The sequence below is a fragment of the Sphaeroforma arctica genome (assembly GCF_001186125.1).
Source record: "Sphaeroforma arctica JP610 unplaced genomic scaffold supercont1.8, whole genome shotgun sequence".
Classification (NCBI taxonomy): domain Eukaryota; class Ichthyosporea; order Ichthyophonida; genus Sphaeroforma; species Sphaeroforma arctica.
The window spans coordinates 114,453-128,100 of NW_014040550.1; the positions used below are offsets into that span (position 1 = coordinate 114,453).

Below are 13,648 nucleotides of genomic sequence, written 5' to 3' on the forward strand. Positions count from 1 at the left end.
CCGGCCAGCTAGTACGATAAAGTTAAACAGGCTTTAGATTCAAGCATATACTAAATGGATTTATTATCCTAACAAACACCCGAAATTTTTGAGATTTCGACTGCGATTACAATCTCCACATCGACGAGTACAGTGGGGACCACCCTGGGTCTACGAAGGCCAGAAGCACTGGATGCTACTGCCGTGGTTGGACCGTTGGCAGGGTTTTACCCGCTCACCGGCGTATCGGAAGATCGAGCCGAAGGACCATGAGAGCGTACCCCACACCCAACTCGACCCCGGGTTTCTCGTCCCAGGTCAACTTACTGCTCACGTACTTAGAGGAACGTTTGGTCCTCGACGTTCAAATGAACATGAATGCTGATATGACATTAGTGGAGATAATCCGTTACCTGGTGGCCAACTATGTGATGGCCCCTCAGTTTATCTGTTGACCCGTTACTTCTCCCTTGATTTGATTGCCTACGGACTCAGTATACATGCTGAAGGCTAAGCAGCATGCCTTGTTGAGCTGTCAAGAGTGTCATCTATCGGCTGGACCAGGGCCTCCGTGTGGTCAAAACCAAGTAACACCTATTAATAAAGAGTGTTAAGTCTGAAATAAGTGAACACAGTCAGAAGTGCCATTGCGAATGGCGCGCCTGCTATATTTATTAATCACGAAATAGCAACTATTGTATAGTTTATTTGTTATACATTGGATCCTCGAATCTATGTTGTAATAACGCATAGTCCATAAATCTACCCAATTAAATGTGTTAACTATTGATTGTGATCGCAAGCGATTAAATGCGATCTCATCATTGCAATTAATCGTGCTTGCGAATGTCTTGGTGTGTAGTATGCGGAAGCCATGTAGTTGTTACGCACATGACCTCCCCTATTATGTGTGAAAATATGAATGCTGTAGCATGCTTCGTTCCTGAGATATACGTGTTTGTATATATGTTATATGTTGGTTATTACATATTTATGTATGTTAACGTTTATATTTTATCGTTGAACTTATATTCTAAAACGAAAACGTATTTTTGAAACGTTTATTTTATTATTTTTAAAAATTCGTGAAAAATAAGCCCATTAATAGGCCTCGTTTTATGATATGACTAAAAGCATAAAACGCATGTGACTAAAGTAAAACGTCTATGAAAAATAGCAAAACTGACCACTTCTTCCCATCAATCTTTCCTGAACCACTACAGCGACTATGAGAGCCATACCATATGTTCATACATTGTATCATACATACTTGCCATTTTTGAAATAAATAATATTATCCCTATTCGCGTGTTTGCCGCCGAAGGTGCGGATGTCTATCAGTATACTGGGTAACTATTCTAATGTAGGTATACTGTCTTCCTTTCCCTTTTATTACAGGTTCGATGAAGCATATAGTTGCCCATGTTATCAAACATCGGCTTGATAAAGCATATAAATGCCCGTGTTAGCAGTCATTGATGGGTATAGGTGGCCTTTACATGCCGTATCTAAGTAACGCGCCCTTATAAATTAGACGATTATCTTCACGTGTTTAAATAAAGTTGTAAAGTCTTTATGGGTTATTGATTGTGTGAGAGTGTGATGTGGTGTCCTCATGAGCATACTCGAGAAGGGCACGCTTTTTGTGACTCCGTCACAGTGCCTTACATGTTCCGCCTGCCACACCAATAGAGTTACGCATTTTCCGTCTGCTATGTAATAATGTCTCGACCGTACCGCCGTCAGCGTAACAATGTTGCACATGTTCCGCCTGCTGCGTAATAATGTTGTACACATTCCGTCTTCTACGTAATAATACTACCCATGGTCTCGTTTGGTACGTAATGATGTTATCCAACTCAACACCACTCACAGCGACTATGCAACACACTTGAGGTTGCGGATTCCTACCGATTTTCAAGTTTTCGCGCAAAATTCAATGCGGCGTGTCCTCAGGTTTGCTCACCTCTGAGTGAGAGTCAACAGGGTGCTCGCCTGTACTCTCAGCATCTAAATAAACATACGTTCTATTCTATCGACTGTGATAAGTGCCATACAGCACGCTAGTGAGGCTGCGATTGCTCACCAATTTCAAAGTGCCTACGCAAAGTTCCATGCGCCGTGCCCTCATGGTTGCTCGCCACTGAGTTAGAGTCAACAGTGTGCTCGCTTTTACTCTAAGCATATAGATATACTTGCCACCCACAACCAGCACTCGTGTAACTGTAATCTTTGGTCTATCAAGGCGATATTAACGCCTTAGAGTAATTAAACGCTTAGATTAAGTCTAAGTATAGTTAAATTCGAAATAAATAAACGAAATGAGTCTTTTAGTAAAGTTATGAATTTAAAGACAATATATGGAGAGTGGATATAAGGTACGTTGTCCACATCCGCCCTAGTAACGCGCAGGTAGCCCCGAGACTGGCCCCACGATTGAATATGCTCCAGGCGGCACATAAAGGGATACCGCTGCCGTTGCCTGAGACAGCAGCCCAGCCGCCCCCAAGGATACCGGAGCGTCCTTCGTCGAGTCCCCGACCCAGGGATTTAAGCCCTTTTCGAGCAAACAACCGTATGCAACCGCGTGGTAAGGGTGATTTGCGTGGAACCCTTACAAGAGCCTCCTAACATGAGTTCACGAATGCTAAAACCCTAAACTCTAAAATCCTAAGCCTGGGGACAATACGCGCGATAGTTCATCTCGCAGCCCTTCTCCGGGCCGAGCGGCATGCCCGCGTTGTAATCTTCGACATTGGGGAGACCAGTGTCCGGAATGTGATATCTGTAACCAGACGGGCATTTTCGATATCAGTGCCCGCAGAACCCACGCAATCTCAGCAATACGTTCAGCGATGGCTCTACCATAACGGTCGCGGCAACGGTTTCACGTTGACTGGAGGAGGACGAGTGGACCAGTCCTGGTACCCAGGCCAGCTATGTGAGGACCTACCAGTCAGTATATACAACAACACCGGTGCTCGTCCAGCTATGTTGAGCCGGGGTTTTGCGGCTGCACATCAGTTTGAGATCACAACGATGGAGCAATTGTACCACACAGGGTATGGTGGCAATGGTACAATGGCCCTCATTTTCTACAAGGAGGCCAAAATTCTGTTGGAAGTGTTGGACATTGAAGGCAGGGCGACCCATCATGAGACATCCTCTATCTGCCTCGTGATTGCCCCATGTGGTATCCTCCTTGGGCTGGACACCATGCGCCACGAACATCTGGTCACCATGTGGGACGAGTCGATGTTGCCGCCTACCTTTTGCCTGCAGCTCCCCAAGTTGTTACAATCAGGTTCATTTCCTGGTATCATACCGCCCCCCGGAAATCCTCTACAATCTATGAATTACCAGCTGCAGCCCATATATAGTTGAGCAGGACGCTCCGTTTGTGGACTACGATTTCACGGGCCTCGAATATTTAGGGCGTATAACGAACCAACTAGCCGAGTAAGTCCAACGTCTGAAGGACAAGTTCTACATGGTACGGATGGACCCGAAACATCCGCTGTTTATTCCGGATGTCATGGTGAAGGTAATGCCTCTACCAGACGCAGCTTTCTGTCCGGCAATTTTATGACACGAGGGACCCTTTTAAAAGTGATGTGATCACCCGGAAAGTGGAGGCTATGTACCAGGTGAGCCATGTGGACGAAGGGGATCCAATGAGTTTGTGGGTCGCTCCGTGTGTCCTAGCTCGGAAGAACGCCCGCACGGTGCCTACATAGGACATACATTTCCGTCTCACGGTCGACTACTCGATGCACAACCCACACATGCATATTCAGCCGGTCACATTGACGACGGAGGACGATGTGCTCTTCGCGAGGTGCGCTCATTCTCACGTGCATTGATTTGGCGGCCTCCTACCATCAACTAATGATAGTGCCTGAATGCCGGTATACCCCACGTTTTATACGCCGGAGAGCCGTTTCCACCATTCGGTGTGCTTACTGTGGGGTTTCCAAAATGGCTGCTTTGATATGCAGCATTATATGCTGCACACCTTTCGGCAGGTCAAGGCTCTATTTGCCTACTTGGAAAATCTGACAATAGCGGCCAGGCAAATATTGGAGCGTACGTATATTGTCGATAGGCCAGCACTGGTCCGACCATCATCAGACGCGCGACATTATGATCGACAGGAACATTCAGCTCCAGCTGTTAAAGAGTCAGATAGCTCGCTTGACGCAGGAGATTGCTCAACTTTTTGGACGCGACATATTGGACCAAGGGTCCATGATAGACCACGACCGGTTGAAGGATTTCTTAGAGCACCAGTACCAAAGAATATGAAGGAACTAGTGTCCCTCCTGACAATGATGTCCTGGTGGTCAGATATGGTGCCCCACTATGCACGCACAATGGAATCCCTTACCCGCTTGACCAAGAAGAGTGCGGTATTTGAGTGAAGGACCGAACAACAGTTAGCGTGAGAGGAAGCCCTATATTTCTTCTCAATGTGGATTAAGCTTCACCAGCCACTTCCGCACCAGCGGTGTATGCCCTCTTTGTTCAAATGGACGGGGGTATCCCGCGTTATGTCGTCGAAGAGATCAACTGTGCATCGCTCTCACAACTGGCTTTGAAAGCAGCGATGACCCGCACCTTCGACCAACCGGATCTGATCATAGAACTGGAGGCCCTGGCCTTACAGTTCTCCACAGAGGCCATCCGACCGAAGGACGCCGACGAGGAAGGTTCGGGGGACCCAGCCTCACGCTTTATGGCACTCCACCACACGGGCATCCAGCCAACGGGCAGCGCGAACATCGATTATGTCATTGCCATCGGGCGCAAGAATGGCATCCAAGGTTTCGCGGTTGTACTAAATGAAATCATTGATGTCGGCATTACTATTGCCGGCCACTCAAATCTTTTTCCTGTAATTATCGCGGCCAGTACTTTGAACTCGGCACAGCGCAACTATAGCGCCACGGGCCGTGGAATGATCGGATGCAAATTTGCGGCAAAGAAGGCCCTAAGCATCCTACCGCGGTCGTATCGTCCAGTGATTATGTACACCGATCACAAACCTTTGTTGGATATCATATAGAACCCTGGTAAGTATACCAAGGATGATACCATGGAGAGTCGCCGAATCTTGAGGTCCATCCAGGTTATGCATGAAGTTGAAATTGATTATCAATACGTTCTGGGGCCGCTGAATTTCTTTGGTGACTACATGTCGCGCTGTTGCGACCATATGCACCCACTTATGTTGCCCGCAGAACGGCGGGTAGCATGGACGGACGTTCTCGAGTTGCCGGAGCCCCAAGTCATGGCGACGCTCATCACAGCCGTGCTTGACCGTACCAACTGGCAACTCAACCGGTTGTGGTACAGGAGGTCTATTGAGGTCTTCGGCGAGGAATACGTTATTGAGCTCTTCGCCACCGACACATCTATTACAGCAATAAGCCAGAAGGTGGCACATATGGGTGCAATTTCTTCGACGTTGACTTCAACGACAAACACTGCTATGACGATTCCCGTTTTGAAATACTGGATGATGTTTTACACCATATCACGACCTTTCGCAATGCCTCTGTGGTTTTGTGTGTCCCGTTCTGGGATACGGCCCCATGGCCTCCTCCCCTGTTTGGGATGCTAGAACGTGCGGTGGGCTTACCACCTTGTAAGGTCACGCTCCTGGCACACGTCAAGAGCTGCGGAGGTGTTAACTATCCGGTGCCCCGCTCTTTTTGACACCAACTGGGCCGTACTCGGGCCCAGGCGTCTCTCTGGCATGTGGGCCACCAATATCGATCTGTCTCGTATTTTTCGGTGACCACACGCGCTAGACAAACAGCCGACGCACAGGTGGACAATGTTAGCCCAGTGCAACTTGAGTTGTGGTGGGGCTGGCGGACGCCACACAGGCGGAGACCAGTGAGTTGCCCGCTGCAACGAGCGACGAGACAGTCACAATCGTCGCTACAATAGCCATACCCGTTGACGCGACCATCGAGCCAACCGAGCCACATCTGGTGTTAGAGTACAATGTAGTAGACTTTAAATAAAGTACAAATGTATGTATTTATTTCTGTCCTCACCTTTGGTTTTATACCTAAGGTGTTTGTGCTAGTGTTTAGCCGCTTGGGCTGGCCAGGGTAAAACCTCATATGGTCAGTATGACAAACCTTATGCGGAACACTTTAACACTTCGATGCTTTTCTATTTCAACTTCTCTGCAACTAAATCTCACGTTGATCACATGATGCCTTTCCGCATAGGTTGCGACTCACATAGAACCACAGCTATTATTAATATGTTGTGGTTGACAGGCTTAATCCACTCTCGGGATTCGGCTGAGAAACTAAATCTGCTATCGGAAGTCGGTTAAGTAATAGCTCAACTCTTGAGAGTAATTTGAGCAACTTGATTCACTCTCGGGAGTGAGCTATCTCTGATGACTTAGCTCTCGGGAGTGAGCTAATTCGGATGACTTCCATAAATCAAAGATGGTTTCTTGCTGTAAAATCTGGCCTGAGACCTGTAGTCTCTCATCTGGCAACACCTGAACAGGTGGGTGAGGCAAAACCTCTCCCCTTGCAACAGGAAGCTGTACCTATTATCGGAGATAATGATACCCCACGGGCCCCGGTTCTAATACTCGGCATGGACGCAAGTCAAGAAAGTGGCCTGGCATCGGAAATGTGGACCTTGGATGAAGTCTCCTTTATGAACGCAGAACAACACCCAGCCCTTGACATGCAGGAGCTCTTATCCGGTATGGACATCTTACCGTTGGCCAAACCTGCTTCTCCGGACAATCCTTCTTCCGCTCGAAGGTGACCGTTTTCCCTTTATCTCACACGTATGCAACAACCCGGGCTGGATAAAACGCCAATTAAGGACACCACCGGACTGGACCCTCCGGCCTCCCATACATATCTGGACCCTGAGCGATACACTTTGGATTTCTATGATGAAATCTTGACGTACGAGTCTGAATTGTTACGCACCGTGGAGGACCTGGCTCCTTTCTCAGCCTCGTTGGAATTCCAGGAGATACATTGGGTACTGGCGATTTGATGTACCAGGCTGGCCTTGATGAGGACCCAATTGGTACGACTTCAGACACTAACAATGTCCTTTTCGACAAAACGGACGACACCGCGCAACCACCCGTTGACTACTTGGTCTCACACCACCCATCAACCGACACACCAATACCGCGACGCCGTACCAAGACTCCGGTACCGATGCCACACATCCTCCACGCCTGCCCAATGGACCTTCCACATGTCCACGCAGCCCTTGCAGCTTTAGAACTGGTCTCCATTCATGGGGTGGTCTCGTCGCCACGAAGCTTGGAGGCTATTTGGACGTTACACGACTGATTCGGCCACCATTTAGCTGATCGGATGCGCCCACTACTGCAGCAGAAATGTAATTGAAACATCCCAGTAGCGCTGCTTAGGGATATCCTTGGTACGTGTCGCGAGTGGATCCGCACGGGCCGACAGGGTGGGCGCAAGAAGGGCCTCCTCTAGCAGCCTGCTAGGCCTACGACGATCGGGGAGGAGGTAAACATAGATTATTTATCGGTGAATCCGGATCCAAAAACTCTAAACCGAGGGGCCATGTCCGGACGTATAATATGGACAAAGATAGTCCGATGTGAAGTGATGAATTTGCTAAGTATGCGTCCGACAACAACGCGCGTGTGAATTACGTTACAACGGGCGAGTACGCTGGTAATTGGAGGATTGAGGTTTTCCTCCGAATGCTTACCTATTGGCTCAAACGCAGCTTGTCGGTTGGCCTCCATCACGCGTGGCGCCCATGAAGTGCCGGCGTTCTTCACGAATTGCAACGCGACATGGTCCGGCGTCATCGATACGGCGCCCTATACATTGTTTACGGGACGGGTGTACCCCCATTCCTCGGACCCAGAGATATCGGCGATCCTCGACGGCGATGCTGCCGCTTCTGGCTATGAAGCGACGGATACACCTCCAACTCTGGAGCGGGACCTCGTAGCCCTGGCAAAGGTCGAACGGGCTAAAGCTGCCCAGAAGAGAGCAGCGGATATTCGTCGTATTGACTGCCCGATGGCTGGTATTGGCCGCCAGGTATTTAATATACATCTATGGCGGACCTCCTACACAATTTCGCGAAGGATTGGTTGAGGCCCGCAGTCGTATTGGCCCATGTGGCTCCAGTAATGCGGTATATTAAGGATACGGCAAGTAATAAGGAGTACCGCGTACACGTGAAGAATATCAAAGCGTACGTACCTCCAGTCGGTAGCGACGAGATGGTGTCCAAGGGAACAGCGGCCAACTCGATTTATGCTACTTCTTGTTTCACGATTCTATCTACGCCCCATTGATCTCCGACGACCAACGCCAGGCGTTGAGCATTGCATTCCGCACTTATGCGGCCGCCATCCGTTTCCAATATGGCCTTAATGGTGCCTATGTCAAGTGGGCACGACTGTGTACAAAGTATAAACGTCCACGATCCAGCGATTTTACGGCTGAGGATGAAATGTTCTTCCGTAAACACGCGGCTGAAGTCACGAATCCAGCGAGTACCCTGAGCGCGATTAAGCGCTGTTTTTGTTTCGCCGAGGATGCAAGCTACCGCGATGAGCTCCTGTTAACATGAGAACTCAAGCACAACTCAACAATGCTGTTGGATGCGCTTCCCACTTCATGAGTACGGTTCTATCCCTTTCTAATTTTTGAGACTATTATTCCTGAACCACTACAGCGACTATGAGAGCCATACCATATGTTCATACATTGTATCATAAATACTTGCCAATTTTGAAATAAATAGTATTATCCCTATTATTCCGACTTTTCTATGTCCCTGCAAAAAAAAATCGCTGACTCACAGCGGTTCGGGCACTCACGGAGTAAAATGTCCGGGCCAGCGATTCTCCGCCGCTTTTCAAATTTTGGGGTCAACATTCATCATAATCGCGAGTCTCCCCGGGGCTGTAGTACAAGGGTGGACAGAACCAGCCCTCCTGCCCGGGTGCAGATGCACAGCCCTGCCCTCAAGTCCAGAAGTCGACGGGTGGTTCATATGGGTGAACCATCTGATAATAGTCGATGAACCTACTAGATGGATCATCGTAGTCATAGTATCGGCAGTACAATGCTTCTCCCTTGAAGTATCGTCTGCAGAAAGTAACTTTAATGCCATAAATAGATGGCTGTCTAAATATACATTTTTATTTACACAAAGCGAAGGCAATGAAGTATTAATATGTAAATATAGGAATACTAGGGTGGACAGAACCGGCTCTCTGGCCGAGTGCAGGTGCATGCCCTTACCCTCCGGCCCAGAAGTCTGATCATGGCCCGCATTGGTGAACCATCCGATAACCACGCCTGGGAAACTACTTAGCTGAACGAACGTGGTTCTAGTAGTAGCAGTACGGTACTTATTCACTGCAGTATCGTCTGCATAAATAAAAACCGTTAGTTGAATAGAAGTTTTGTATCATCTGCCCTACCAGCTAATACAATTGAGTTTGACAGGCGTGAGATTAAAATATGCACAAGGGGTATATATTTATTGAATCGATTTGAACGAACTACGAATAAAATGTCAACCGCGACGAGTAGAGGCGACATATGGGGCCCACCCTGGGTCTAAGAAGGCCAGAAGCATAGCGTGTTGCTGCCGTGGATTGACCGTTGGTAAGGTTTTGCTCACCCGCCGGCCTATCGAAAAATTGAACCCAAGGGTCACACCGAGAGTGATTACCTAGCACCTAATACGACTTCAGGTTCTCTGCCCAAGTCTTTTTATTGCATACCTATTCGGTGGAGCGCTTGGTCCTGGAGGTTTACATAAACATGAATGCGGGCGTGACAGTTGTGGATATTTTTTTGCTATCTCGTGGCCAACTATGGCCCTTCGGTGTATCGTCTAACTCGGCCCTTCTCCCCTGATTTGATCGCCTACGCTACACAGCTATTTTTATACTTTGAAAGCAAAGCATGCCTAATAAAATGTCAACCGCGACGAGTAGAGGCGACATATGGGGCCCACCCTGGGTCTAAGAAGGCCAGAAGCATAGCGTGTTGCTGCCGTGGATTGACCGTTGGTAAGGTTTTACTCACCCGCCGGCCTATCGAAAAATTGAACCCAAGGGCCACACCGAGAGTGATTACCTAGCACCCAATACGACTTCAGGTTCTCTGCCCAAGTCTATTTACTGCATACCTATTCGGTGGAGCGCTTGGTCCTGGAGGTTTACATGAACATGAATGCGGGCGTAACAGTTGTGGATATTTTTTTTTGCTATCTCGTGGCCAACTATGGCCCTTCCGTGTATTGTCTAACTCGGCCCTTCTCCCCTGATTTGATCGCCTACGCTACACAGCAATTTTTATACTTTGAAAGCAAAGCATGCCTTCCTGAGTGAGACCTCAAAGTTGACTGTCAAGTGTGTACCGTTTGCACCAGGACGCTCAAGCCGTGCCACACCGACCCCAGTTTGTACCACGGATGAGTCTGTTCCAGGCGGCTTCAAGGGCTGTGCCCGCGCCGACGCCGATGATAACTGCCCAACCGCCTCCAAGGAAGCCATTGTCAGACTGTACTCTGTCTAGCCCACGCCCACGAGACTTGAGCACCTTTCGTGCTGGGAACCACACGAACCGTCCCACAACTACGCATGGGAGGGGCGACTTGTGTGACACCCTCACGCGTGACACGTACCACAAATTTACGGCAGTCGAAATAGTCCGATGAATTGAACGATGCTCCGATGCCCCGGCCGACAATCGCCCAATAGAAGGCCCTATCACTAGAATTGACAAGTGGGTGTTGGTCACTTCGGCAACCCACGATGTTCACGAGGATTTCCGATGGAGCAGATTGCGAGGTTACTGAGAGCCGATGAATAATCGCTACGCCTCATTTAAACATCTCTACCACTCATAATGTTACGTACCGGTGACTGAGTTACACACTACGGTGTCGGCAGCGGATAAGCGACCGATGAACAACGCAAGCCGTGTCCGTCAGGAGGAACAACGTAAACTTGACGAATATGAGCGCTCCCGTGCAACACGCATCCAGGATACACAGATGCAAGGGATGGAGAGGAAGATGGCGAGATTACAAGACCTCAGCCACCGGCTCACCGTTTCTGGGCTAACAACTATCTGTGGGGGCATACAAATGCATACGAACAAACAGGCTGCGATTATGACGATGATGTTCCTCAGCGTTAAAAAGACCCCTGCGGTAAAACAGCCATTGATCAAAGGTCCAAAGACCTCAAGAAGTTGACGAAAAATCTGACCGATTCAATGGTATCAGTCCGTACATTTACTAATAATGCGTCTACGGGTGTAGATAAAAAAAATATGTCAAACCTTTACAGAACTAACGGAATAACCTCCACAAGAGCCCTAGTGCCTTGCGGCGTTCAAGAAAAAAAGAAAACGGGGATCATAACCCCTATACTACCGCCATTAATCGTTCGCGATATTCACGTTCCACTTGTGCCCCTATGGGGCTCTTCTCAGCCACGCGGTTCAACACCGCTAAGCGACAACACTAGAGACCACGCTTCCCACAGCCGCTGCCGCCGCTGTATAGGTCGACCAGCTGCGTGCCTGCGTTGTGGCCTCCGTCATTGGAATGACATGTGCCCCGTATGCGACATCTGTCACCACACCAGATAGAACATTTTAGATACCGGAACATACCCTCTTTATCCACGCAACCCAAACAATACCCTCAGCACTGGCTCTACAACAGTGGGGGCTGAGACGAATTCGGATTGATTTGAGGAGGACGAGTGGACCGATCCAGTTACTCAGGCCCCCTGCGAGGACCTACCAGTGATTATATAAAATGGCACCGGTACTCGTCCAGCGATGTTGAGCTGAGGATTTGCTGCGGCGAATCAGTTTAAGATAACACACTGGAGCGCTTATACCTAACTGGGCATAGGGGCAGCGGAACCTATATCAGGTTAATTTCTTCATTTGCCGACCACCGGAGGTCTCTTATAATCTTGATATCAGACACAGGAGCCCATACATTGCAGACCAGGACAATACCTGGACCGTATCACTAATCAGCCGGCCGCGAAGGTTGAACGCCTGAAGGACAAGTTCTTTAAGGTTTGGATAAGTCCGGCCCCACCAAAGTTCATTTCGGATGTCATGTTTAAGGTCATGCCGCTGCCAGGGGCCCTCTCTATCCGGCGTGTATACGGCACAACGGATCCTTTTCAGAGCGGAGTTTTCACCCGGAAGGTGGATGCCATGTACCGGGTGAGCAATGCGGAGGAAAGGAACCCCACGAGTCTGTCAGTCGCTTCCTGTGGCCTCGCCCGTAAAAACACCAGAGCAGTGCCGACTGAGGATAAGAATTTCTGCTTGACGGTCGATTATTCTATGCATAACCCTTACATGCATAACCTGCCGGTGACGCTGCCTACGGAGGACGACACGCTGAACCATGCACGAGGTGCGCATATCCTTACATGTATAAATTTGGCCGCCTTCTATCACTAGCTAATGATAGCACCGAAGTGTCGATATATCCTCACGTTCTATACCCCGTGATGGTTGTTTTTACCAGCCCGTTTGCTGGAAAGCATACAAGACGGCTGTTTCGATATACAGCAATACAAGCTGCACACGTTCCAACCAACATGTTAAAGCCGTCCGACCATCATCGAACAGTAGACATTATGATTGAAAAGAATATCCAGCTGCAGCCAACAAAGAGTAAAAAGGTTCGTCTACCACAGGGGATGGCACATCTGTTCGGTCAGGATATTTTAGATCACGAGTCCAGGACCGCGACCGACTGAAAGATTTCTCACCGCGCCAGTTCCCAAGAATCGGAAGGAACTGGTATCTCTCCTCGCCATGATGTCTTAGCTGTCCGGCATGGTGCACAGCCCCATTATGCGTGCACAATTGAACCACTCACCCGCCTCACGAAGAAAAGAGCGGTTTTCGCTTGGGGAACTGAGCAGCAGCTGGCTTGGGATAAAGCCTTCTTCCATCTGTCGATGAGGATGAAGCTGTACCAGCCGCTCCCGCACCAGTGACTCGTCATATAAAACAGCCGTGGGCATGACCCTGTATGTCCAAATGGAGAGAAGGATTTCTGTAGACTTCGAAAGGTATTACTAGGTTTCAAACTATGTTAAATAAACTAAGATACAATTCAAATCAGTTAGGATATAGCAGTGGTAGCTTGTGTAAGAATGATCGGGACTGCCTCTTGGTACGAGCCTTGAAATCTTCGAACACACAGGACGTACCTCTAGCTGTTCTTTATTAGTTTTCACTAGAAGTACTAAGTATCCATGATCACACGCCTAAGTTGTAGATAGACATAAGAACATATGTCACGTTGATACATTAGCTATTATAAATAAAGTTCTATCTGGAGAAAAGTTAAAAAAAGAAAAAGACTTATTGGATTTTGGAGATTGGCGGGAGGACCAAAATCTGTAAGTAGTAGTTCAGAGATTATCGAAATTCAGTTTATAAAATTCTACATCTACTAATGTCTCAAATAGATCCAAGTGAATGAGTCATGTATATATACATACACACACACACACACACACACACACACCCACACACACACACACACACACACACACACACATATATATATATATATATTATTATACATACACACACACACA

General features: G+C 48.3%; 3 protein-coding genes across 3 annotated transcripts in view; all 3 read left to right on the forward strand.

Annotated features, from left to right (window-relative positions):
- Positions 1–248: 248 nt before the first annotated feature.
- Positions 249–434, forward strand: SARC_00298 (hypothetical protein; the record flags this gene model as incomplete). Its single annotated transcript, XM_014306025.1, has 1 exon — positions 249–434. One exon carries the CDS (start codon positions 249–251, stop codon positions 432–434), a length of 186 nt encoding a protein of 61 aa, XP_014161500.1.
- A 1,987-nt stretch (positions 435–2,421) lies between these two features.
- On the forward strand, positions 2,422–3,437 carry SARC_00299 (hypothetical protein; the record flags this gene model as incomplete). Its single annotated transcript, XM_014306026.1, has 2 exons — positions 2,422–2,569; positions 2,678–3,437. 2 exons carry the CDS (start codon positions 2,422–2,424, stop codon positions 3,361–3,363), a joined length of 834 nt encoding a protein of 277 aa, XP_014161501.1. The 3' UTR covers positions 3,364–3,437.
- A 7,525-nt stretch (positions 3,438–10,962) lies between these two features.
- The window catches only part of SARC_00300 (hypothetical protein), a gene marked incomplete at both ends in the record, with an annotated part of 3,111 nt that continues 425 nt past the window's right edge, over positions 10,963–13,648 (forward strand). The window contains 2 exons of the mRNA XM_014306027.1: positions 10,963–11,211; positions 12,000–12,447. Coding sequence (XP_014161502.1) covers positions 10,963–11,211; positions 12,000–12,447 — 697 coding nt within the window. The remainder of the gene's footprint in view (positions 11,212–11,999; positions 12,448–13,648) is intronic.